Source organism: Numenius arquata, chromosome 11, assembly GCF_964106895.1.
Source record: "Numenius arquata chromosome 11, bNumArq3.hap1.1, whole genome shotgun sequence".
In the NCBI taxonomy this organism is placed as follows: domain Eukaryota; kingdom Metazoa; phylum Chordata; class Aves; order Charadriiformes; family Scolopacidae; genus Numenius; species Numenius arquata.
Window position 1 is genome coordinate 43825028 of NC_133586.1, and position 27092 is coordinate 43852119.

General features: G+C 49.4%; 1 protein-coding gene across 2 annotated transcripts; it reads left to right on the forward strand.

Moving 5' to 3' along the window:
- The first annotated feature begins 314 nt into the window (after positions 1–314).
- Positions 315–24452, forward strand: SLC22A4 (solute carrier family 22 member 4). 2 transcript variants are annotated; one of them, XM_074155571.1, is made up of 10 exons: positions 315–707; positions 8309–8412; positions 9998–10152; positions 13234–13405; positions 16158–16284; positions 18153–18253; positions 19264–19478; positions 20151–20333; positions 22708–22843; positions 24030–24452. In XM_074155571.1, the coding sequence occupies exons 1-10, from the start codon at positions 315–317 to the stop codon at positions 24103–24105; spliced, it is 1662 nt and encodes a 553-aa protein (XP_074011672.1). In that variant the 3' UTR covers positions 24106–24452. The 2 variants fall into 2 exon arrangements, with proteins under 2 accessions (XP_074011672.1, XP_074011673.1); XM_074155572.1 differs by having other exon boundaries at positions 18159–18253.
- The last annotated feature ends 2640 nt before the right edge of the window (positions 24453–27092 follow it).

Genomic DNA, 27092 nt, shown 5'->3' on the forward strand with positions numbered 1-27092 from the left:
GATTTGGGCTCCCGCGGGGGGTGGATGCCGGGCTCCGGGGGCGGGAGCGGGAGGGTGGGCTGGGGGCGGCAGAGCCCCCCACTTTGCTCCGGGGCGATCCCACCGGGAGCCGCTTCCCCACCGGCGGCGGCTGCCGGGGCAGCCCTGGGGCACCGGGGATGCTGCGGGGCGGGTTGGGGGGGGGGGGATGGATGCTGCCGGTGTCCCCCTCCCTCCCTCCCTCCCTCCCTCCCTCCGGGGCGGGGCCGGGGCGGGGCGGGGCCGGCTCGCGGGGGCCTCCGCGGCCGCGCGCCCATCCGCGGAATTACCGCGCCATGCGCGACTACGATGCGGCCACCGCCTTCCTGGGCGAATGGGGCCGCTTCCAGCGCCTCGTCTTCTTCCTCCTCAGCGCCAGCATCGTCCCCAACGGCTTCAACGGGATGTCGGCCGTCTTCCTGGCCGGTACCCCCGAGCACCGCTGCGCCGTGCCCCGCGGGGCCAACCTGAGCAGCGAGTGGCGCAACGCCAGCATCCCGCTGGAGCTGCGGGGCGGGCGGGCGGAGCCGAGCCGCTGCCGCCGGTACCGCCTGGCCGCCCTGGCCAATTTCTCGGCGCTGGGGCTGCGGCCCGGCTTCGACGTGGAGCTGGAGTCGCTGGAGCAGGAGCCGTGCCTGGACGGGTGGGAGTACAGCCGCGACATCTATCGCTCCACCATCGTCACCCAGGTGCGGGGCGGCGGGGGGTGAGGGGGGAGCGGTGGGAGAGGGTCTGCCGGCACCGGGGGTGCTCGGGGGAGGGGATCCCGCCCCTCTGCTCCGCTCTGGGGAGACACCCCCCCAGTGCTGCCTCCAGCTCTGGGGCCACCAACAGCAGAAGGACATGGAGCTGTTGGAGCGGGGCCAGAGGAGGCCACGGAGATGCTGGGAGGGCTGGAGCCCCTCTGCTGTGAGGACAGGCTGAGAGAGTTGGGGGGGTTCAGCCTGGAGAAGAGAAGGCTCCGGGGAGACCTTCGAGCCCCTTCCAGTCCCTCAAGGGGCTCCAGGAGAGATGGGGAGGGACACCCAGGTGCTCGGCCACGGAGAGGCTGTGCCGGGGCTCTGGGGGGGTCGTTGTGCCTTGGCAGAGGGGGTTGAATCGGGAGCAGTAGCCAGTGGGGAAGGGGTCCGGGTGGGTGCAATGCTCCAGGGAGAGGGAAGGGTACGTGGGGTGAATGGTCCCGGGAGAAGCTGCCCATTCATGTTCTCTCGCAGTGTTTTCCACGGAAACATCAGCCCGATTTGCTTGGGGAGGGCTTTTCTGGGGAGGGGTAGGCAAAGGCTGAAAACAGAAGCCCGGTAGTTTCCTTCTGCCATCCCGTTAAACTTTCCATCTGATGGAATCCTGTGTTCCCAGTATCGCTGTGGATGGGGATATGGACATGGACACTTTCCAGTAAACACACAAGGAGCCCAGCTGGCCCCAGAGCAGTCGTGGGCTCTGGCTGGCCCCAGCAGCCCGTGCCAGCCACCCCAGTGTCTTTGGTGGCCATCGGCACCGGGCTGGGTGAGCTGGTGCGAGGCAGGTGCTGTGGCGGTCTGTGGCCACCGGCGTGCTGTGACAGGCTCCCGCCCCAGCCTGGCCCCGGGCTGCGGCCAAGCGCTCAGCTCGGTTTGACGCTGTAGGATGGCATGGTTTGTACAGGGTGTCCTGCGGGAACGCCGACAGTGACGGGTTCTGTAAGCACTTGTTTGGGTTTTGCGGCCGTGCCGTGATGATGCGGGAGGCACACGCTGTCTGTCTGTCTGCCCGTGCTGGCAGAGAGCACGGAGCTGCGGGAGAGAAGGAAAACACGATTCCCCTGAAGCTGCGGGGCGGCTGTTCCTTCTGTCTTGCGTGAGAGGGGTTAAGGAATAACGGGCTCATCCTTATTCCACCCAGCGTGGGCGTTTGGCAGCCGGCAGGCACCCTTTGGCTGTGCCCCGGGTGGCTGAGGGACGCCCCGCTCAAGTGCCGATGGCTCACGTTGTGAGGGGCAAGGGCAAGGAGCGGGTGGGTGGCCCTTGTCTCGAGTCCCCGTGACTCAGCAGCAACATCTGCCACCAAAAAAACGTTGCATGGGGCCACGGCCAGGAAAGGTCCCGACCGAGAGGCGTGTGGCTGCGGGTCTGTGCCCTGGGGACACGGTCAGGGTCTGTCCCTCAGGGACACGGGGGCATGGCCAGGGTCTGTGCCCTGGGCATGGTCAGGGTCTGTCCCACGGGGACACGGCCAGGGTCTGTGCCAGGGCTGTGCAGACACAAGCTCAGCCGCACTGAAGCGTGCGGGGCCAGAGGCGAGCAGGGAATGGCTCCAGGTCGAGGGGGGGACAGAATGTGGGCAGGGGACACCAGCCACCTCTTGCGTGCCCAAGGCGAAGCCATCGGCACACGTGGCACCCTTGTCTGCATGTCTCTTGCCATTCGTGCTGGCAGTCCCGCTCGGTCACCGAGAATCTCTCGTGACACCAAATCAAGGCAAGGGTGGCTTAGGAAGCTGGTCCCGCTCCTGGCTGTGGGCGAGTGGCAGCCACAGCCCGGCGACAGCCCACGTGCTGCATGCAGACATAACCCGTGGGCTGGCACGGCCGGGTGGCTGGTAGCCACTGTACAGACAGTGCCGCAGGGCTTGCTGCCGGAGGGAGGGGGTTATCCCAGGGCGGCCACGAACTCCTAATGTGGGGTTTGGAGGTAGCAGTTGCTCTGGGGGAGGTAGTAAATGAAGCAAAAGGAGGAGAAATGGTGTTCCTCCTTAAAGAGCAGCAAAACACCCGTGTTGGCAGATGCCAAACCAGAGCCTTCCATGCCGGGGTGGGACGGGACGCAGCGATGGGGTTTGCCAGGGGGGCCGGGGCACGCCAGAGAGTCAACAGCACGCTCAGAGATGGAAACCAAGTGCCAGGTTCCCATCTGTAAGCCAGATGGAAAAGAAGGATACTTGTTTTGTTTTAAAATTGTCATGGACATTTGGAAAAAAAATACAGAATTTTGGTTTTGAAACAAGGAAAACAGGCGCTGGTGAAACGCTGAAAAGCAGCAGTTTGGTTAAACTTGAGATGATTCTTTTTGTACCCAATATTTTTCTCTGTATTAGGAAAGACAAGTTGGGACATGCCATCAGGAAAGCTCGGTGAAAAAATATCTTCAGTCCAAGAACTCAATTGAGGAGCAAAGCTTGATGGTAGAGGATTAAGTGCTGGAGGTTTTATTTGATTTGTGCAGTTGCATCAACTCCTGTTATTAACTGTGCCTTGACGGGAACAGGCTGGGGGGTGCCAGGGAACAGGCTGGGGGGTGCCAGCTCGGCACCAGTGCTCCATGGGCTGCGGGGATGTGCTAAACCCCGGGAACGGCGGATCCCAGACTGGGTCATCTGCTCAGTCTTAAAATAAAGATGATGGCAGAGAAGTATGTCCACAGCACGGGTGAAAAAGGAGATTATCAGGCCAGGGTGATAGGAATGAGTGTGGAAGTGGAAGCGGGGGGTCAAGGGGGGTTCGGTGTGACCCCACGGCTGAGGTGAGGGGGCTGCAGGGCTCCCTTTTGCTCCACAGGGCTCAGCCGGGCACCTCGGTGTGCTCCTGGGGCACAGGAACCCCTTTTCCCAGCCACCCCGCGCACCCCCCTTCCCCGTCTCCAGAGCAGCTCCTCATCTGCTGCAGCTCCTCCAGGTGTCATGAAATTAAATAAATAAATAAATAAATAAATATAATCCCATTTTCCACCTAACCTGGTGGTCGCTGCGCCCGATGGGTGCTACCTGTGCTTGCACAAAAGAGGGTTTGAGCCGATCTAGCAGGTCCTGGCCCCAAAGCGGGGCTGCTCTGCTCTCACCACCCTCCCGCTTTCCACCAGCTGTGCTTGGGAATTAATTTAAACACTAACGTGTGTATTTTTGTTATGTTAGGCTTGGGTTCGTTTGTCTGGCACTTAACCTACTTCTGCTTCAATTCCAGATAACGGTGCTGAGATCTGACCATAATTAGAGTTTTTGCTCCACTTTTGCTCCCCGGAGCAAGGCGTTAGCATCCCGGTAATTCCCTTGAGCTGGGGAAGGTTGTCTCCCTGGGGACGCCCTGGCTGGGCTGCCCGTCACTGCCAGGGCATGGCAGGTCCCCCAGGCACCTCGCAGGACCCCTGCGAAGGGCAGAGCGAGCGCCAAAAGCTTTGCTGGGGCTCCTCGCCCCTCGCTCAGCCCCCCCTGCCCCAGCCCTGCCGTGACTTCTGGGGGAAGGCAGAAATCAGGAGCTTTTGGGACGGACAGAGGTGAGAAGCTGGATGTGAATCGCTGTGGTTTGAAGGCATCTGAAGGATTTTTCTGTTCCCTTTTGGCTTTTTCCAGCAGCGATGAGCAGCCCTACCCAACCCTGGGAGCCCGCCCTGTGCTTGGGCACGGAGGTGTCTGTGCCCATCACTCGTGCACTGAGCGGAGCCGGTCTCATCAGTGCCCAGGGTGCAGCATGGAGGGACAACCCATGAAGATCTTTTAATATCTCTTGAGCTGTTCATCTTCAGATTCACTCTGCGAAACGAGGTCAGGTTTTCCCTGGGTTACAGCCTCGGCCTTTTACACGAGGCTCCGTTAGCGTTTGCTTCTCTGCTGTGAATGGGCTGATACTCAGGGTGGTTAATTAGTGATTTCTGTTTGAGAACGCAGGTGGCAGGGTCGGTTTGGGCAGCCAGGAGCACCTTCTCCAGCAGTTTCAGTTTTTTCAGAAAGCTTCTCCATCCACAGCGTTCCCACCAGCAGCGCCCGGCAGAATTGGCTCCTCCGGTAGCTGGGAGCTTATGGGAAAAGGTCAGAGGGATTTGATGGTAATAAAGTGATTTAACAGTGTTCTTCTTGAGCAGCTCTTACTCCGAGCCTTCAGACCACTTGCTTGGAAGCTTATGTGAACTTTGCTCTACAGTATGCTTAGTCAGGGACATTACAGAATTACTGATTTTCTGGTTAATGAATAATTAGTCCAGTACCGGAGAGTTTGGAAGCTGTAGCTGGAGGTAGTTGGGCTGTGGCTGGGCCCGTGGTGCTCTCGGTGCCGGCTGCGATGGAGGCAGCCTTGGAGGACGAGGTCAATTAAGTTAAATTCCATTTTTTTCCCCAAGTACTGCTCGCGAGGAGTCAGCAATACTCCTGGACACATACAATGAATGCCTTAAAGCCCAATAAATGCAAGCCCGAGTGAAATCTTGCCGTGTCGACACACGCTCAATCCCTGCGCGGCGCTGGGGCAGGAGCCTCTGTCAGGGGAGGCTGGTATTTTGGGAGAAGATGGGCTGTTCCTATGGAGTAGGGCGGTATAGATCACCCCTCACATCCCACATGCTGTGTGCGGTATGGCATCTAGAGTTAGACGGTGTGTTTTTTCACTCTACAGCTTCAGGTGTACTTGGAGTCAGATGGATTTGATGTGTTTGTGTGGTTTTTTGGTCAAATCCAGCGAGTTCCTATAGACGGCGACCCCTCTCCGGCTGCTGCCGTGCTGTTTACCACATCCCACAGGTTTTAAAGGCTCAACCCTGTGCGTCGAATTTTTGCTGTCTGTGCAGTATGTCATGGGAAGAGGTGGAGGGAACAGCTGGGTAGGAGGCATTTGGCACTGAGGGAAACACAGGAAGCAACCGAGTTTCATGGGCAAGTTATTATTTAGCCGGGTTTATTTTGCAGCCAAAGTGCCTTTGGCATCGGTGGAAGCATTTGAAAAAACACCGACCCTTAACCTCAAGCGACTGAAGTCTGAAGGTCCGGGGGCAGGCGCTGCGCTGGCAGCCCCGGAGCGGGGTGCTCAGCACCCAGATAATTAATCTGTAAGGACTGCAAATTCTGCCACTTTTCCGCAAAGTCACCAGCTTTCCCGGAGCAGGGAGAGGGAGGTGCAGCAGGACGTGGCAAAACATCTCTGTGGTGTCAGCGTGGAGCTCCCACGGCTTCCAGAGGTCACCTTTCCTTCTTCCCTGCCTGCACTCTGTAAAAAAACCTCTTCTTTTTAATGCCGTGTTTCCTGAAGTCACTTTTTAGTTTGTTTTAAATGGGAGGCTTGACTTCCACCAGGTTTCTTTACAGAAATCTCAATTTTCTTTGACATGTGAAACAGATCCCAGCGTGTATTTTTCAGGACTGGCATCCGTGAGCATATCGGAGCCCCACTGACCCGCACGCTCCCATCCACCTTATCGAATCCAGCGAAGATAAGCCGGTGCCAGCCCTGTCCACCCCTCCCATCCCAGCAGGGACCAGAAAATACCTTATAGAAGGTTTCTTCTTGTAATTAATCAGATTTAAGTATCAGAGGGCACGTTTCAGTCCTCAAATCTCCATGTTCCTGTGTTAAAGACTGTGTTTTGCAGGAAGAGGCGTGGGCTGCGGTTTTAAACTCGATTCGTCTCTTTGTCCGGTAGCTGGTGTTGCTTTGCAGGCTGGGCAGAGGGGCAAAGGTACCCATTTCATAGAATCATAGAATGGTTATAGTTGGAAGGGATCTTAAAGCCCCCCCAGTGCCACCGCCTGCCCTGGGCAGGGACACCTCCCACCAGACCAGGTTGCTCCAAGCCCCCTCCAACCCGGCCTTGAACCCCTCCAGGGATGGGGCAGCCACAGCTTCTCTGGGCAACCTGGGCCAGGCTCTCACCACCCTCACACCAAAGAAGTTCTTCCCCACATCTCATCTCCATCTCTCCTCTTTCAGTGTCAAACCCTTCCCCCTCATCCTATGGCTCCATTCCCTGGTCAAGAGTCCCTCCCCATCTCTCCTGTAGCCCCCTTCGGGTACTGGAAGGCCACTAATAAGGTCTCCCCGGAGCCTTCTCTTCTCCAGGCTGAACAACCCCAGCTCTCTCAGCCTGATTTCTCCACATCATACCTTCATTCTGCCTGAAAATAGGTATTGATTGTGTTGCTTTCCTAAATTATAGCCTGGAGCAGACTGCCTGAAACCACACCACATCCCCCCCTTGCTTTGGGGTTCACCTCTGCTTGTTCTTCTGCAGCAGCAGCAGAAGTGAAGCCCAACCGCCGACCCACCACAGGTCTCGTTTGGTTTGGGCAGGACTCGCAGTGCTGTCAGGTGGCACCTGGGTCTCTCTGTGAAGCAAGAATCGCTCCTCTCTGTCCCCTGCAGCTGAGGAGCCCGAGCAGCCCAGAGAGGAGGTTTCTCCTCCACTGCCCCTGCCTTCGCCTGGGCTGGGCCACCGCTGGCCCAGACGGATCAGCCACTCTGCTCCCCGGGCACAGGATGAGCGCTGGTGGAGGCAGTGTCCCCACTCTCTGATAGCACGGCTAATTATGAAAATTAGGCTATACTTTGATCTGTGAGCTCCTTATCTTACCTTTGTGGTAGAATTATCTGATCTGACATCTTTGAAGTCTATCCATAAGCTCTCCTGGCAGGCAGCCCTTAACCGGGGGGATTAGTCACCGGGATGGGAGCAAGCTGTGGCAGAAACACACTCAGCTGTAACTCTGTGGAAAGAGACTCATAACGCTGGGTTTATTATTTATTTTTTTTTTTAAACCTTCTCTGGGGTTACGAACGGCTTTAGGTGGAAGTTTCCACGCTGGCTCCTGTCCTAAGCCTCCCGCCCCAGCCGGGTCCGGTGGCGAGGCTGAGCGACGGGCAGTGAGTCAGCCCTGCAGGTTGTGGGGAGGGAAAAGGAATTTGGAAACACATCAGCGCGGGAAAAGAGGTTTTATTCCCTGCATCTTCTTGCCTGTGTTTTGTCAAACCCAGAAGCTGTAGAAATGCAGCAATTTTTTGTGCTGGCAGAGGTCAGGTAAACTGGAAACTGTCCCCAGCTGGGGATAGGACAGTCCCTCACTCTTCTCCATCACTGCTCTTCTGGTGGGGAGCCAGGTCCTGGGTGTCGGGGGGGCTGGTGGGCACATAGTGGGGGGCTCGTGCTGGAGACGGGGCTCGGGCAGCCCCTGGGCTGCACACACCAACTGCCCATTGGGTTTGGCATCGCTGGCTACTGGCCCACTTCAGAGTGATGGGTCCCGTCAGGTGGCTACCAGTGTTTTGGGAGGTTCCGGGGTCCCATCAGGCGCCTGCCAGTGTTTTGGGGGCCTCTGGCCTGATGGGACTTGCCTGGGGAGGCAACTGCTTTCCCTTTTTTCCCTGAAGCAGGGCGTCCTGGCAGCCACCTTCGCTGTGGAAATAGCGCTGGTGCCAGCGATGGGCGGAAACGTGGGTGTGGGGAAACTAAATTAAATTACAGAGCAATAAGTGCGTGTCTCCGGCCAGTAACCCCCGTGCCTGGATGAGGCTTGGACGCGGCGTTGTGGCTGCATCTGAGCACGAGCCCTTCTCTTGCAGTGGAACCTGGTGTGCGAGGACGACTGGAAAGCCCCCCTGACCACCTCCCTCTTCTTCGTGGGGGTCCTCATCGGCTCCTTCATCTCGGGGCAGCTCTCGGACAGGTAACACCGCTGGTCCCGCTCCAACCCCAGGCAGAGCAGGGCAGACCTGCTGCCACGGCTGGTGTAAGGCAGTTAAATGTCCAGTTCTCTGAGTTTTGATCGAAGTGATCTCCAAAATCCCAGTCTTGACCTACCCCAGAGCTTCTTGAATGCTTGAGGAGACCAAGAGCTGATCTCCGCAAGGAGCCCATGTGGCTGCTTTGCAGATTGATGTGGTGGTTTTCACTTCAATACCACATTTGTCTCTTCACCCGGCCTTTTTTAGTAGTTTAAAAGATGTTGTTCTTTGTCATGTTTTAACTGGAAGTCCCTTCTTAGAGCTGCCGGGTAGAGGCTTGTCCTTTGAGTGGAAGCTCTGCATAGAAGAGGTGGTTTGCTGGAAATAAAGTAAGCAGATCCAAGAGGAAGGAAAAAAGACACCCTGTAAATGAATAGTAATTGCGACATACCATCTAACTAAGTAGATGTAAAATACCAAAACATTATAGGCATTTGATAATTATCTCAGCGCTATTGAAATTTTGATCTCACAAGTGTTGAATGCAGAATATATGGTCTTTCTGCAAGTCTCTGCTTCCCTCTTTACACAGCCCCGAGCCTTTTTTAACACACCGTTGTGGTGGGGTCTCCAGTGCTGCTTTGGCTGCTGCCTGTTAGCGAGGGACTTAAGAGAAGCCGCTCCTCCGGGTGTTTAATAGAGGGGTTTCAAAACCCGGTGGGAGTCTTAATCCTAGAGCCTCCAGTGTTAAATTCCATGTGATCCGAATTTAATCTCCCGACTCCTGCCCCCAGTGCAGAAGTCAGTGGGTGTTAGTGTTTGAAAGGGAGACGAGATAATCACTAAATCCTGCTGGTGCCACGTGGGAGCATTGGGGACGGCCTACCCGAGAGCCCAGTCGTCTTTAGCAAGAGCTATTCATTAATTATTATTTTTTTAATGGCTTGTCAGTAAAGGGGTGTGTTCTGACCCGGTACCTGAGCTGTTTCCCCTGTGCTGCTGCAGAAACCTTTCCTAAATCAGGGGCTGCTGCGGCCGGCGATGGAGCATCTGTGCCCTGGGCCAGCATGTGGGCGTGCAAACCCGGGCATAAGGTTGCCCTTCCCTTTCCCTAAGAAAATACTACATACTTCTAACGCAGATGGGAGGGTGAGAGAAAGGGTGGAATATATATAGCGATTCAGACTGAAACCAGTCGATAAAGCTATTTAACAGATTCAAAGTGTAATGGGCTTGCAGTGTATGGATGCCAGTAGCCTGAACACCATCGTTTCCTAACTTTCGGCTGCGTGGCTCACAGTCGTCTTGTCCCTCTTGCTTATATACTGTTCTTTAGTCTCTTTAGTCCCTCTCTGTTGGCTTTCTGAAGTTTCTGCTCCTAATTTTTCTTCTTGGTTTATTTCCTGGGTCTTGGAAATTTGGGAATTTTACTTACTTATTTTTTTTATCACTTATGGAAAAAAATTCTTTAAAATAAATGAAACTTCAGGTTGTTCTAAGCTGCATCTCTTGAGGCTGCGTATTTGTGCTCCCTCCTCCATAAACAAACGCTGTTTCAGTAATAATCTCCTTTATCTTTTGCAAAAGGTTTGGCAGGAAGAATATCCTTTTTTCGACGATGGCCGTGCAGACAGGCTTCAGCTTCGTGCAGATCTTCTCTACCAGCTGGGAGATGTTCACAGTGCTCTTTCTCATAGTGGGGATGGGACAGATCTCTAACTACGTGGTGGCCTTCATACTGGGTATGAATATGTCTGCGTTAGGTTAAATGCTTCCTTAATGTACTGATTTGTTGGGGTTTTTTATTCCCTCTGAACCCACATCATTTAATTAGACAGTGGTAAATCCTCACTGGTACAATTCCTAATTTAGGCCAGTGTGATTTTTTTTTGCTCTTGGTTACTTCAAGTCTATAGTTTCTATAGGTTTAGAGGAAAAAAAAAAAAGAGACAGGAAGACGTAAATAAACATGCATTTCCCTCTTTGGAGAAGTTCAAGGCAGCATTCGGGGTTTGTTATCAGCAGAAGCAGGTCTGCGATAGAGGAGGTGTTGGGGTTCCTCCCTGTCTCTCTGCCCCATTGCAGAGGGGTTGGTGTGTCCCTGGGTGCAAAGCCTTAGAGCAAATCCACCTTTCCAGGCACAGCCAATGCAGGGGGGACCAGAGTGGAGGAGCTGGGTGGGCATCAGAGCCCCATGGGCCATAAAATCACCAGTCTCGATGCCCAGGTTAGCGATAAAGTCCCTAATTTTAGAGGCCAAGGTTTGTTTTGTTTTCTGTGGGGAGCATCCCCTAGTGGGGTTTTTCTTATTCAGGTGGCCACTTGAGCCCAGGTTTCTCCTGTCATCCCAGCTTCCCTCAGACCCTGCTCCAGCACCCTCAGCCACCTGGGCCCTCTGCCCTTGGCTCTATTGCTGCCCACCTTCATGAGAACTTCAGTTTCCCCCTTAAACTGTTGAAGAAGTTCTGTAGAGTTTTTTTTTTACTTTTTTTTTTTTTCCAACAATGTCCCATGAAATTTCTCTCTGCAGCATTTTTCCTTAGCTTTAGACCTCGGTTGTTTTCAGTGTTCAAAACTGTTCTGTTCAATTCCTGGGAGTGTAAAAACCTACATAGGTTTGTGAAGGCGTGCTGGTAGCATCCCAGAACTGTTATTTTCCTGGCCAGCAGAATGAGGGAGAAGAGGCAGGAGAGAAGATAATTGTAGTTGAAACATGTCATCTCATATTGGTTTTGGATTCCCTCAAATTATAATGTGATGTTTAATAGGGATTAACTAATGTTTCCAGTATCAGACCTCTCCCAAGAGAGCTGCTCTAGAGAAAGATGATATAATTTATCCACACGCACCCTTTCAATCCCTCAGAGTTCTTATTTTCAGCTTTCTCACTGTGACTTTATTCAGTTACTCCAAGTTTCTAAAATGAAAATTAATGTAGCTATCGGATAGGATTTATTTTTTTAGTCGTGGGTATTTTTTCTATTTTCTCTGCCATATTAAGTGTTGGAGTTCTTACCACTCTACACAACTGAGACCTTCCTGTTCCTTCAGTGTTGTTTGCTTTTTAATTGAGTCTGGATCAAACTGTCGGAGTTATGGTCCTTGAGGTGCTCCTGAGAGAGGAGAGCTCTGTAGACCCGGGGCTGGGAGCTCAGCAAGAAGTGAGGTGGAGCTGAGGGTATCCATGGATTTTACTAAGCAATGGCAGGGTATTTTATTGGAAAAGACATTAGGTGCTCCTGAAGGCTTCAGTCTCAATTTTTATTACTAGATATTAGGATGGTACCAGGCTGCGCATGACATAGGGGTTGTAGGATCCTTTATTGACTGCTGGAGCAGTAGGGTTATTAGAAGATGGCATCTTCCCTGGTTGTGTCCCACAGCCCGTGATGTGCTGGTCTGACATTCCAGCCTTTATTCCAAAAAATAAAGTGAAATTTGTTCCCACCTCACTGTAAATTCACATCCTTTCATCCTAAAGCACCTGTGTCAGTCTGCCATACACAGAGCTGCTCTCCTCCAGAAAAGCACCTTAAATCCTTGAATCCTCCAGAAGGTTTCACCTTAAATCCCCGTGGGTTAACTGGGGAGCAGGCTGTGTCCCAGCCAGGCCTGTTGGGAAGGCTCCCGAAAGTCTGCCGCCCATCCCTGTGCCTGCCCTTATCCCTCTCAGACAATGCATTAATCAAAGCAAACAGAAGTGGCTCCCTCATCTGAAGGTCCCCGATAATCTCAGCAGCTTTTCTGTCGCGGGATGGTTGGTGGGGTGCTGCAGGTGCCTCCGTGTTTTGGAAATCAGGCTAATGGGGATAACTGAAACCCTCTGTGCTCCGTCCTTCCCAGGGGGAGGGGACATTATGAGCTGTTTAATGCAGCTGGAAGGTATGGGACTCGCTGCTGCAGGGAAGTACTGCAGTGCCAGACAATATTTGGGATTTAAACATACCGGCCAAGCAATATTTGGGCTTTAAACATACATCCAAGTCACTGCCCATTGGCTGAGCTGGTTTAACTGTCCGGGTGCACATTCCTAGGCTGAAACAAAGGACAAAAAAGGTGACATAAACTCTGGCACTCCAAGCTCAGCCTGTTTGCAGGTAGGCAGTAGGTGACCAGCAGGCTCGGTCCCATCCCCGCAGTACCATCGGTACCTTCGTGCTTTCACACTCACATCCGCCTCTGGCCGCGGGTGGGAGATGGACTGGGAGCTCCATCAGCCAGCACTGGGAGTCCTTCATCCTTGTGTCCTTGGAGCAGACCAGAGAGGGTTCACCTTCCACTCTGTGCTTCCACACCATAGCCTTCATTTTTTGTTCCCAGCTCATTTAAACTCCCAGCAGACGTGAACAAGATGACTTCATTAAAAGGCCATTGTCAGCTGTTTCTGTTTTACTTTGCTAATTTTTGCAGTAGAGGAGAACTCACTGAGCCATGGGTCTCTGCTAGATCTGTGAGCAAATACTGATGGTAATAACAGAGGAAATGTGTAGATGTTGCCTTTACAACTACATTTAGCATTGAAAACGGTTTTGTATCAGACTGCTGGGGCAGCCCAAATGGTGCTGGTCTCATGGGTGCTTCAATGGCAGCTCCAGGGTTGATGCATAACAGAAATCTAGAGGAATCTCCCACCAGATTCGTATCACTGTGATGCTGATCATCTCGTGGACCGTTACTCCTTGGCAGTGTCCCTTTAAGTGTTATAAGAGAAACTGCTCTTTTCTAAGATTGTTAACTTATTTTTTGTAAATGCAATAAAGTATTTAGTCATGATTGAATAGAAAGAGTTAAAATGCTAATCCAACCTCCCTTGTTTTAAACAGGAACAGAAATTCTTGGCAAATCAGTTCGTATTATATTCTCTACATTAGGAGTTTGCATATTTTTTGCAATTGGCTACATGTTGCTGCCACTGTTTGCTTACTTCATCAGAGACTGGCGGATGCTGCTGCTGGCGCTCACTGTCCCGGGGCTGTTCTGCATCCCGCTCTGGTGGTGAGTGCCCCCCGCGCCGCGAGGCCATGCTCCCCACCTCCCCTTTCCCACACCAGAGGTCGGGGGGATCCTATTTCTCCTCTTTAGGGTTGCTTTATTTTCCCATTTGCCATGTGAGGAGGCTTTGCCTTGAGGCTGGAGTTGGGGGGATTTTTTCATAGAATGGTTTGGGTTGGAAGGGACCTTAAAGCCCATCCAGTGCCACCCCCTGCCCTGGGCAGGGACACCTCCCACCAGACCAGGTTGCTCCAAGCCCCCTCCAACCTGGCCTTGAACCCCTCCAGGGAAGGGGCATCCACAACTTTGGGATTTTTTTGACAGCTTTAAGTCAAACTAACTACCTGCAAAGCCTTGCTGGTGCTGGCCCTGTGCTTGAAGCCACTTTGTCACTGGTTTTCCAGAGCAGGTTTGGAATTCTGTGTTTGACTCCTAACTCTGGACACTGTTAACCACATCTAGGTTTACCCCCATAGTACTGCTGGGTGATTCGTTCTAACTTTTCTTCCTTCCTTTTTTCTATAAGTGATTTTTTTTAAGGTGGATTCACAGCTGGTTGGTACTATAATCTCAGGGACAGGCTGAGCCCCTTCACTCGGCATGCATCAGCTGGCAGTTTATGGCACTTGATGTCATTAAGCAGTTGCACTAGACGTCGTTAAGTGGCAGTGTTTGCCAGCAGAGCTCGCCGGGCCAGCCCTCGCCCACGGGCTCTGCCTGCTGGGAGTCGTGTGTCCTCGCAGGCTTTGCTTTGGCTGCTGGAGCAGGACGTTGATTTGGGAGCTCCTTCGGCCCACGGTAACTCTGGCTAAGCCAAAAATTGGCTGCTCCTCACCATGCTCCTCTCGGCCATCCCACACTGTCTTCTTGGAGTCTGAATCCACGTTTTCTTTGGTCTTTCCATTCCATTCACTCGCCCCAGCTCTAATGCACTGGTGGGGACATGGGTTCACGCCCACTTGCCCATGGTTGCTCAGCCCTGGGGGAATGAAAAACAGTTTAGGAAAACCCCCTGCTCTTCTTGGCTGGACAGAAGCAGTGACGAAGAGTAGATATCCTTGTTCTGTTGCTGCCTTGGTCATCTGTTGTTTTCTGAAGAGAGAGATGCTTATAAAATAGGAAGGGAAAGGCAAGGTATCACTCCCGCTCTTAAAATAAGGATAATTTACAACAAAAAGAGTGCCTTCCTTTCTTCCTGTTACCGTGAAAGAGTTATACCTGTAAGTAGGAGATGAATGTCTTTTGTAACAGTTAAGTGATTTAGACCCTCTCTTCTATAGTCTAAAAGACCTCCTGCGGATCTCAGTCTTGTCAGAAGTCTCTGCTGATGGTTTTGGTTTGTTTGGGGTTTTTTATCTTAGTCTTCAAATCAAACCAAACCTTCCAAATGGTTTTCAGCTACACCTCTGATATAATCTGACTTTAAAGATAGTCTGATTCTGTTTAAAGGTCAACTTGCTTATTTAACTCAACATGTTTCAAACTCCTTTAACACGGCAGCATTTCTCTCTGTATCAAGCAGCTGTTCTTTGGGGAGGTTGGTTTTGAGTGGAAGCCTCTCAGACATCTGCTATGGAACAGGCCCCATGAGGCACATGAAATTTGTCCCCAGGGCTTCAGAGTCCTGCTTTGAAATGTCTTTGGTGGGAGTTCCCATGCTTTTTAAGAGCATACATTGTAAAGCATGCTAAAAATGTCCATGGTTGGCACTTCCAGTCTGGAGCCAACGTGATGGTAGATGGGCAACAAGGAGCACTGGCAAAGCTTTGCTGAGGCAGGTTGGTGTTAGCTGGCATTTGGTTCCATGGCCAATGTGACTTGCACATCCCACTGCTCCGTGCCATAGTTGCTCTTTTATTCATTCCTCTTCCAAATTGTCCGGAAGGTTCCCAGCATCGTCTCTGCAGTCTTGTGTCCCTCAGCTTGCCCACAGTGAGGAGCAGTGGAGACAGCTTACCTCCCAGAAAGTCACGGCAGTGGTTGAACGATTCGATATGAAACATCTGATGGTCAAAACCGTTGATGTGGCTTTGGGTCAGTCCTTCAGGGAGTTCATCAGAAAAGGAGTGTCTGACCTGCTTTTTTCCAAGGAGAGGAAAAAGTGCCTCACCTAAAGGGAAGAAGGCAGCATCTGTTAAGCTCAAAGGATTTAGTTAAGGAAAGGTGAGGTTTTCTGTCCTGTGTTTGGTGCTAATTTGCTCAACACGTGCCTGGAATTGATTAGAAAGTGTCATCAACTCCACAAGGGGACACTGCCACTGTCCTCTGCCTGGGAGAGCCTGCCTCAGAGCTGTGGTAAAATTGTGAGGTTTGTATATAAGATTCCTATGACACAGGAGACTTTAAATATACCCTGTGCATAGTTAAAGCGTTTCCACATTGTGTGCACTTTCCTCAGAATATTTTTGCTCAACACTGGCTAAGCTGCCCCTGTCTTTGATGTCTGTCTGGTGACATCAGGGTTTCTTTCTGGTGAACATCAATTATTCCTTAAAAACCAACCACCCAGGACAAGGGTCCAAGCATGCATCTACTTCTGCACGAGAATAAACACATCCCCTATATTTGAATTCTCCCACTGATCCTGGTAGGATAAATCCATGAATTACATTGCCCACATGCTTCTGTACTGACTGTCTCCTGCTGCAAGCAATCTGGGAGATGAGAGAATAACTCATAAAAGCCATACATGTGTTTTTAATAACGTTGTACTTTTGTGAAAGCATTGAGTCATTTCTTCTGAAACTTATTGCAGGATCATTCCTGAATCCCCTCGGTGGCTGATCTCCCAGGGAAGATATAAGGAGGCAGAAGCTATTATCCGAAAGGCTGCAAAAATGAATGGTGTTTCAGCCCCAGCTGAGCTTTTCAACACCGTGGAGGTACGTTTCATACGTCCCAGTACTTTACCTCACCGGCAGTTTCCCCCTTTGGCCAGTTGACCTGTTGGGAAATGCCAGCAGAGACAGGGTTTGCACCAGCAGCTCTTAGAGGCTGTGACTGTTGGCGTGAGGTAAGTGCCAGGTTGGCGATTTCAAAATAAGAAGCCGGAGGGAGTTTTTTATTTGTTTGGTTTTTTTACAGTAAAATTCTCTTCCTCAGCAGTGGTTGGTTGTGGTTTTCAGAGCAAGGGTGACCCAGATTGCTCCACCCTTCGGGCACTGAGAAGACCCGAGGAAGATGTGTTTGTCCCCATTTCAGCTTGGAGTGGTATTAGCAATTTGCAGTTTAAGAGCAGCCCTTTGTGGGGGGGCTGTCTAGGGGACCCTAAATCGGCACCCACATGTGCTGGGGCTGTGTGGGCCCCGAGGGACTCCTCAGGTTGCACAAACCAGCCAAAGCACCCGAGTGCTACAAGGGCACTTGAAAACCACGACAGTAGTGAAGGTGGTGAAGAACATTAAGCTCTTCTTCAGGCTTGTTGGGGTTTTTTTCTTGTATTTCGTGTTTATTGGTTAAAAGGAGAAAGTCTAGCACAAACCCAGCACCCCAGCAAGCCAGGGAGCAGCAGGGCCGCAGCAGGGATGGCTGGTTCTTGTGCTTATCTCCCCCTCTAGTGGCTCTGCCCTGGCCAGAGCTCCTGCTGAAGAGGCGCAGGCATTTTTTCTTGAGCAAAGAAACCAGCAACCACAGTATCTGCAGGAGAGAGATGCTGGTGCTCCACCTCCTCTTGAATGCCATCCTCATGTTTTGGCTGAGCTGCTGAAGATCTCTTTCCCAAGTGTATGTACTAGTGTAAATTGAGGTGAATGTTCCAGCTACGGGAAGCTCATCCTACAGAAACCATGGAAAAGCACTTTCCTGACTTCACAGACAGAGTTCAAATGTCTTTCATACTGGACATGACTTTTTCAGGCTCATGAGTTTGCTTTTCATCACTCCTGCGTATTTTTGAGATCAAGTGGCAGCTCAGCTGCCCTTTACTCCGTGGGAATCTTCTGTGCCAAAGTGTCTACAAAAGCCTGAGGATGATGTTTGCACATTTATTCCTCTGTTGGAAGTATTTTTTCAACCGGGTCTAGAAAGACATTCCTTGGAAACGATCCTCTTTTCCTAGGAAGGGAGATCTCCTGGGTAGGCCCATAGGGAGAGCCAGGGTAGTTCGCTCTCTGGGCTTGAGGGGAAGCACTGGTTTTGCCCTGGCGAGGGCTCTCCGTGCAGGCAGAAGGGCAACCTCATGCCACCCAGAAGATTCCTACTTCAAGTTCAAAGTGGACCCTCTATCTCCGATCTGGGGTGCTGGACTCGTCTGTGATGCACCCTGGCCACCATGCCAAACTCTGGCATCTGTCCCCCTTCCTGGCCGGGCACCATCAGGCAGCAAAACTGGGTGATTTTCTGCATTTATTTCACGTCGTTTGCAAAGGTTGATGAGAAGAGAGTGGGCAGCGCACGGAAAAATGCCTTTGGTAATGAGGAAGTGCTGTGTTAGATCCTTAAGGAGGTATTAATGCATCTGTCTTGTCAGCTGAGACTCCTTTTTAATTAGTCAGCACTGTGCAGGGTCTCGGTGCTACCTTTTTTTTTTTTTTAACAAAAATCTGGAAACTACCGCAGAGTACAGCTGGGTGCAGAGACAAGCTCTACCTAAGGACCGCCCTCCCTGGTGCAGCACAGGCCCCTGGGCTGACCGGTTGTCCCCCCGATACAGTGGTAACTTCATAACTGCCCAAACTCGTGGGTGTGCAGAGGTTGTTTTGCTCTTAGGTGTGTGGGAATTTTTTTGGTTTTGTTTTCCTTTTTCCTTCAGATGCAGGATTCGAAGCCTCAGCAGCAGCAGAAGGCTATCCTTCTGGACCTATTTCGAACCCGAAACATTGCAACTATTACTATTATGTCATTACTTTTGTGGTAAGGAAATGTGTATTCCTAAAGTACCCAGGCAATAGAACAATTCCTGATTTGAGGGCACATGCCACAGGTTTAGATAATAAGTCTCAGCCTCGGAGCCCATCTACACACGGTCCTTGGCCGGTCCGTGGCCCTCAGTGTCCTTGCACCCACACTGCATTAATACACAAGAGTACGGAGCCTCAACTCAGATGTAAAATAGTTAGGAAACTATATGTAACAACTGGTGTATTTTAAATTCTGTTGCTTTTTGGTTTTGTGTTGGTTTTTTTTTTTTTTTAAAGAAGCTCCCATCTCTGTAATCTCTATTTGAAGAGAAATGTCCTTCTTGAAGCAGAGGCAGCAACTCAGTAACATAAAGAGAACCAGACCCGTGGCCAGTGGTGTTGTTCTGTTTCTGTGCAGTGCCCATCTCAGTGAGATCCTGGTCCCCGCCTGGGCAGCCACAAGGAATGAGGACCCAATAATACCACATAGACAAACCAGGACCCTTTTTTGTATATATTTCCCCCAGAAAGGAACTGGCTAGCACCCTTGGCATGCCATAGTAAGGCACTCTTGAGCTTTGAAACCCGAACATCCAGCTCTCTCGTGAAGATTAAATAAGATGTAACGGAACTGCTGAGGGTGGGAGACCCTGGCACTGGAGTTGGCTACAAGTAGGAACGTAGTTGGCATGGGAAGCTCTCAATAGTTACTTTGTTGTGCCTTTAATGACTCCATTGCAGTGAAAAGCCTTTGTGAACGACTTCCACAAAGCCTTTTACTCGGTCTAGTGTATGCAGGAAGGACAGAGAAATCAGAGGTCTCTTCAAGCCGCTGTGGATATGATCCCTGGAAGGGATGACAGAATTAGAAAGATGGGGTTGCCACTGAGAAGTTTTTTTTAAGCCACGATGCCTGTGGCAATGCGTTGCGACATCCTATTTTTGTAACACAATCTAAGGCAACACTGGAGGCGTTCAGAGACTGGTGTTTCTGGAATCATTTGGTTTTATTGCTTTTCTCAGGTTTTTTACGTCTGTTGGTTACTTCGGCCTGTCCCTCAGCACTCCAAACTGGCATGGAAATGCCTACCTCAACTGTTTCCTCTCAGCTGTTATTGAAGTCCCAGCCTACGTGATTGCCTGGCTTCTCCTCCGCTCCCTCCCTCGGCGCTACTCCTTATCTGGCACCCTTTTCTTAGGGGGAGGTGTTGTCCTCTTCATTCAGCTGGTTCCTGCAGGTACAAAAATGCAATACATGACTTAAGGATATAAAATGTCAGAAATATTTCACAGTATAGTCTAATAGTTCTGTAAAATTACAGGAAACCATGCTCAGATTCAGAATTTGAGGTCAAGTTTATGCTGACCACTTGCAGGCGTGATTTTTTTTTTTATATGCATATATATATGCTGAGTCACGCACAGCTCTCATTTATTGTGTCAAATTACTGAGCTTTTTATAGTCTAGGGGAACCAGCTTGTAAAATGAGAGCCAAAAGTGTACTGTGAATTATCTGGAGATGTGTGGAGGCTAAAAAACCCTGCAAGTCTTCCAGATTTCACTGTGTGTAAATCTCCGTGGGATTTTGTGAAAAAGGGGTGGACTTAAGCTTGTGCTTTGTTGCTGTGTGATATCCGGAATTTTGTTCTGTTTCAAGAATGCTGTTTTGCTGGGAGACAACCAAAAATCTAAAAAGTACAAAATAACCTGAGCGTTGACATTATGCTCAGTGGGAAGTTTGGAGACAAGTTATCAAGGGATGGGGCTAATACATTGTATAATTAAAAAACAAAACACATGCAGCCGCTAGGAAAAAAAAAATTATATGGTCTTTGGGATGTAAAAGAAGTAGAAGTAATAAGCAGAGGGTGTTGTTTATTCACCTTGATTTTCTTTTTTTCTCCTCCAGATTTTAACGTCCTGTCGGTTTGTCTGGTGATGCTTGGGAAATTCGGCATCACGGCTGCCTTTTCAATGCTTTATGTCTACAATGTGGAGCTGTACCCAACACTGGTGCGGAACATGGCCGTGGGAGCCACCTCCACGGCATCCAGGCTGGGCAGCATCATTGCTCCTTACTTCGTGTACCTGGGTAAGACATCTCGCCTTCCTTGCCTCGTGCTACCCAACTGTCCGGAGCAGTTATCGGAGCTTCTGCAGTGTGGGCTCAGCCTTACGTCCCATCGCTTGTTGTCTTTTAAGTCCCTTCTCTCACTTTGGGTCTGAGTTCGCTGTCGTACACTGTAGAAATGAAAGGGAGCTCTTTGGGTTTCACAGAAGAATAAGGCACTTTTGTCCTTTATTGAGGCTAGAAACTGTTCATATGGCACCAGAGTGGCGCAGAGCTGGTCCAAGAGAATGACAGTGTTCATAAACCCTGTGAGTGGAGCGGTTGGAATGATAAACTGGTCACATCTTGGCAATGGGTGTTATCCCTGGGACACCAGTAAGTTTCCCAGGAGAAGTGATCTTGCAATTAAGGACCTCTAGCAGTAGGAAACTCATTGCGTTGTACTCTTCATGCGCATCCCGAGGAGGGTATCTCAGGAACTAGGCAGGAATCCAAACATTCCCTGAACCTGTGCTTTCCAGGGAAATCCATGGGAAAAAAACCCAACAAAACACAAGGGAGTGTTTAATTGTGACCTTTGTGATTTTTTTTTTTTTTTTTTTTTTTTTTTTTTTAAGTTACTAAGACAGGCACCTCAGCACTCATTTTGCTGTTTCTTATTGTTCATGCCTTGGTCTGTAAGTAAAATGACTGATTTCCTCACAGGCTTTTTGTTGACACTCATTACCACCACATTCTGAGTGCTGCACAAATATTAATTGATTAATCTTGTGGGTTTGTTGTTTGTTTTTTTTAAAGTACACAGAAATTGCAGACAGGAAAGGGTGACAGAGATCAGGGGATTAAGGATGGAAGTATCTGTGAATACCGGCTGCTCAGTCTGGGGTGCTCAATCTCCTGTTTCTTTTGCTCACACATGATTTATTTCCATCTCCCATCGCTGAACCCGTCTCAGCTCTCCCCTGTGCCCAACAAGTTTTGCTTCCTGCTGAGACCTTTGATAAGAATTGAGGATGACTCTGGTGGAGCATCGCTGGTGTCCGGCTCAGGGGTTAATGCTGGTTCACCGTGCCAGGAAAGGGCAGAGGAGGCTACTAGCTGTAGGTCACCTCTACGTTCCAGTGTGACGCTAACACACTGTACCAGAAATTATGAAAATACGTTGTCTTTATTTCATACTTGTACAGTGCAAACGTAAAGTAAAAGGGACAGCAAGACTGTGGTGCTCCTTAGGGTCTTCAGTCTCCATTGCAGCACAGGCTATAGAGATGTAGACAGGATGAAGTTTTTACTGTTGGTTTTGTTTCTCCCAGGTTTCCGTGGCTCCGCCTCCAAAAAAAAAAAAAAATCTCGTCCCAGTCATCAGGATAGTTTCCTAAACTTTAAGAGGTTTTAGGAGAAACTCGTCAGCTGCTGGTATTTGCTACAGCTAAATTAGGACCTCGCAGTTCATCCAGCTCATGAACACAGAAGAGATCAAATCACAAACTTTGGCTCTGTATGAAATACCCAAGGGGCTTCACTTTAATCCCAGTTTATTCCATACATTATAAAGCATGCTGCTCTCTCCCAACTAAAAAATAAAGCTGTCGAGTCCAATTTGGTACTTTCTCTACCTTAAATACTTTAAATCCTAGTTAATCCCTTTCTTGAAGGACCTTTTCATTGCTGTGCTATTGTGACTTGAAGATCCTGCTCAAACACTTGTGCGGTAGCTTCAGGCTGCTGGCAGGGGCCGCTGCCTTCCAGGCCAAAATAATATTCTGAGTAGACCAAGGTCAGAGCCTCTCATCTCTCACGGGAGGCCTGATGCTTTCTCCCCTTGCAATAAGGAAGGGGATTAATTAAGGATTCCCCTGTTAGTGGCCTATTAGTCTGAAATTGGCCCATTCAGCTGCCATCAGTCTCTCCCCTGCTTTTGCCTAAGCCCAGCAGGATGCACAACCTGAGGCAGCTGTGAGCTTGGTTGCTTATGAGCACTTTTATTCCCTCGCATTGAATTATTCAAGGGAGGAGTTGGTTCCTAATGACAGTGTAGTGCTGAAGACTCCAGCAGTGACTCCAGCAGGGCTGTTGCCTTGAAAAAATGTTGGCTATTCCAGCTGAAAATGTACAAAAAACCCCTTAGCACAAATGTGTGGGATGGTGTGAAACTGATGGTGGGTGTTGACCATCCTACAGCGCATGTTGTAGTTTTAAAATTGGAAAATCCCTTTGTTTACTGGCAGATAACAGCCATAACTCAGTTTTGGATTCACCTTTGATATTTATGGAGATTTCAGCTAATTATTCCAAATTAATTCTGCATTACAGCAATGTCTGGAATATAAATTTTACCCATGGGTTTGTTGCTTGTGGCCATTGAGTACTGTTGTCATGTCCCGTGTTCTGCCAGGTGCCTACGACAGATTCCTACCGTACATCCTGATGGGAAGCCTGACCGTGCTGATCGGGATCCTTACCCTCTTCCTCCCAGAGAGCTACGGCAGTCCCCTGCCCGAGAGCTTTGAGCAGATGCTGAAGGTGAAGTGGTAAGGTGGCTTTCACTCATCCCGGGCTCCAAAAATAGTCCCTTTTCACAATCAGTAAACATGTTTCATCAGATCCACTGCAAAACATCAAAGCTTTCAAAGTCCTCTTTAGATAGATATTATTTTTTTTGGTTATTAATTTGACAGAAGTTATGCAGTTTCTCCAGAATCTCTGAACCTGAAGGCTGATGTGCTTCTAAGTGGGCACTCACAAGGCTGACCTTCGCATCACCTTGAGACCATTGCTTCATGTCTCCCAACACTTTCCATCGTTTTATATCATTCGCTCTTCTTAACTTTTCATTTAAACTACTCGTTTAGTAGATGGCTTACATTTTCAGTGCAAGTTCATTAGGTACTACTCCAAATTAAACACAGGATGTCAGTATTCTGGCCTCTTGCATTTGGGAGGCCAGAGTCATGCCAGCACAGCTTTTCTCCTGGTTTATTTGGTTTAGCTGTGAGCAACGACAGTTCTCTTGCCCCCCCACCGCTGCTATTTAGGGTACTCTGAGCAAACGTCTCCACTGAAATCTCTGCGGGTACGTTCTGGTGCCGGTGCAGAGGAGATGGACCGTGTTTGTGAGTTACTGTTGTGGGAGGAAAACTCTTGGGAGCAGCAGAGGGAAACGGAATTAGCCGAAGTGCAGCTGCCCAGCTACCACCCAGCTTCCCGAGAATTTGTACTGGGACAGAACGTGCCCTTATAAGCAATAATATAAGCTGCCTGTATCTAATCCCTGGTCGGTATAAGGAGCTGTCATTATGCTTCCAGAATAAGAAGACTTCTCGGGTCAGGTTCTGTGAGAAGGGCGTGCTGCTCTGTATCACAATTAGGGACTTCTCATGTGTCTGACCTATGGCTTTTCGACTTTGCAGCAGGCAAACTGTAGCTAGAAATCCTCGAGTCAAACCAGATTCCCTTCGCAGGCTTCTTGCATAAAGAGACTGAGTTACAGTCACTGAATTACGTTCAAGTCCCAAGTGTTGTTTGCTGCACTGCTTCTGCCTTCTGGAAAGGCAAACTTCACTTTGCACTTGCTTTTTTCTAATGTTTATACTAGTACTTATAGTATATTAGTAGTTAGTAACCTGCTTATTTTAGCAGTGCTGATTAGGAGGGGGAAATATCTGGTGTCACCCTGCAAAATGTTCTCCAGCTTCTCAGTTTTTCACTTGCTTTCAGTTTCAGAAATGGGCAACAAACCACTGGCATTCGGAATTCAAAGGCGAGCCCTAAAGTTCTGGTAACACCCTTGTAAAGAAGGATGCATGCTCTCAGAGGGGCTGGAAGAAGAACCAGATCTTCTCAAAATGCATTTTCTGCCAGAGGAAAACGACCAAAACCCAACAGTCAATGCTACTGCACTATAGTTATTATCCCCTGTGCTACTGTACCCAAATATATACTTTACTGAATGGATGCTGTCTACTCCCGTAGGACCCTTAGTCTGTAATTCAGTGTCCTGATACCTGGGGTTTGCCAGCAGATACAGTACCTGGTGAGAAACAGGGACCTGCCTGTGCTAAAGTCGATTGATTCGGGGAGTAAGCTAGAAATGAGCCTCAGGAACAGCAATGACTCCAAGTTCTCAATGAAAGCTGCTTGAAGAAAAAAAAAAAATATATAGAAAACGTGATGCTGGTGGTTTTTCTCACTGTGGGTTTTGACTGGATGAAGGGGAGCTGGGTGTCTGTCTTGGAAAGTCTTAGCAGGCGCCCCTCAAGGAGAGATCCTGGCCTCATGAATGGGCTTCATGAACGTTCAGTGGCTTTGGGGACAGGGGAAGCCTTTAACGCCAGACTAAAGCTGCTGACCTGATGGGCCATGCCCGCTTTCAAAAGATACATGGGCTTTTGCAAGTCACTGACCCTATCCAAACGTGCCATGCAGTTTAAGCTTTTGGAATTTTTCATGGTATATTGGCATAAGCAGTTTTTTAGATTTTTTAGGGTGTTTTTTCCAAAGCATTTATTTTCTTTTGACTATACACCACATTATTTTGTACCTTCAGAGAAAGCTTGTTGCAGTTTCAAAAGCCTCTGCAAAACCCTTTGTACCATTTACAAACGGAAAGGGGATTTGACGAGCAAAAAGCTCATGTTCTGCACTGGAGATGTTCACTTGCAGTCATTAAAAAAGCAAAAGGGCTAACTTGGGACCACAGGGTTTTTTTCAAAACAAAAAAAAACCACCACCAAAGCCAGTGCTTTGTTTTTCAAATCCTACAGGTTATGTATGCATTTTTTAAAAAAGTTCAGCAAAGCTAGGTTGGATGAAAACTCAAATGTAGAGCTTAGAGTTGTGCTACTACTGTTTTATGAACACTACATCGTTTGAAAAAAGTATAATACCTTTTATTTTTCTATTTATTGGCTGTACATGCACTTCTTGGCCACATAAAGTCTATCAGACCTAGTAGACTGATTTTTATCCTCTGTGAATAACAATTACCTTCTGTAAGGGCCAACAAAAGCACGCTGGCTCATCTCTAACGTGAGGGTTCATGGCAAGTTGTCTTGTGCTGGCACTCGGCGCAGGAACGGGGCTCTCTCTGCAAGTTCAAGCACAAATATAAAGCTTTATAACATTTAAATGCAAGGAACTTGTGCAGTTGTATCAAGCTGCTCTTTGGGATGCAGACATACTCTTTCCTTTCATATATAATTTGCTGCAGTTATGCTTTTGCCATAAATGTAATGTGGCATGAGGCACCCGTGATCCTGTGACCCCTGACCTTCTCATCCCTTCCCAGGCTGGAATTTCTCTACTTATTTAATGTTGTTTTTACTTATTCCAAAGTTAATCTATAGAATAGCTGTTTAGACCTAACTCAATTTCTCAACAAAGCCTTTGTATCAGCGTAGGACAGGTTTGAGGACTTGGTTAAATATAGGTGGCCGTATTTTTATGAAGATTTTTATATTAAGTTGATACTTATTTTATGTGATCATAGGCTTGGGTATTTCTAAAAGGTAAATATTTTTGTACTCCTGAACTTCGTAGTATCTTAAAACCTAGTTTTCCTTTTTTATATAGGAAAAAGGGTTGTGTTTTTTTTAAATACCTTGTTTTGATCAGTCTCAGTTTTCTTGCTTATACCATTAATCTCACGCTAGTGTCACGTTTTAGTATTTTTAGTGGCAGATTTAAAAAAAAAAAAAAGGCAATCTTTCACAAGAGTGGAACGCCTTTCTGACAAATACGTGATGTTGTTACAAGGCCTTACGGCATCTCAATATAGAAATTGCCCTCAATATAGAAAGGACATGGACCTGATGGAGCGGGTCCAGAGGAGGGCCACCAAAATGATCAGGGGGCTGGAGCACCTCTCCTATGAGGACAGACTGAGGGAGCTGGGGTTGTTTAGCTTGGAGAAAAGGAGGCTCCGGGGAGACCTCATAGCGGCCTTCCAGTACCTGAGGGGGGCCTACAGGAAGGCTGGGGAGGGTCTGTTTACAAAGGCCTGCAGTGACAGGACGAGGGGCAATGGTTTTAAGCTGGAGAAGGGGAGATTTAGATTGGATATTAGGAAAAAATTCTTTACCATGAGGGTGGTGGAACACTGGAACAGGTTGCCCAGGGAGGTGGTTGAGGCCCCTTCCCTTGAGATATTCAAGGTGAAGCTCAACGAGGCCCTGGGCAACCTGGTCTAGTTGGGGGTGTCCCTGCTGACTGCGGGGAGGTCGGACTAGATGACCTTTGGAGGTCCCTTCCAGCCTGGACCAATCTATGAATCTGAGCATAATAAAAAAAAGAAAAAGAGGTTGCTTCATCTGATGAAGCATTTGCAAGGTGAATTTCTGTCCTCTGCCAGTATCTTCCCCAGGGTCAAAGAGGGATTTCTGAGTAAACCCAAAGAACAACAATCTGCGGAAGAATCAAACAGGGATGAAGCTGGAGGGCAGGAGTGCCCACTTCTGGCGAGTTAACTATTTTTTTTTAATTGTAAAGCTGAAGAAAATGGCTATTGGTGAAAATTAAGTGTATTGCTAGTGAGTTATTTGAGCCTCTCACTGCCATCTTCAGTGAGTTTTCTGTGTCAGGTGCTCGATGGGGCTCAGGATGGGACCCAGGTGCTCACCTGCAGCTGGGGGTGCCTGTAGGCTCTGTCCTGAGGATGGGATCGCTCCCACTGACCGCAGGGGACGTGTCACCGGGCCTCCTCTGTCACATTCACTTGGGTCTCTCTGTGCAGCCTTTGCTCCTCAGCTGGCTTATGGGATCTGCTAAAGCACACAAGAAACT

Excerpts from the sequence above, each read along its gene's own strand:
- SLC22A4 (XM_074155571.1), top strand. The coding sequence starts at position 315 with ATGCGCGACTACGATGCGGCCACCGCCTTCCTGGGCGAATGGGGCCGC. Across the intron at positions 13,406-16,157 it reads TTCTGCATCCCGCTCTGGTG|GATCATTCCTGAATCCCCTC; the intron begins GTGAGTGCCCCC and ends AACTTATTGCAG. Across the intron at positions 16,285-18,152 it reads AGCTTTTCAACACCGTGGAG|ATGCAGGATTCGAAGCCTCA; the intron begins GTACGTTTCATA and ends TTTTTCCTTCAG.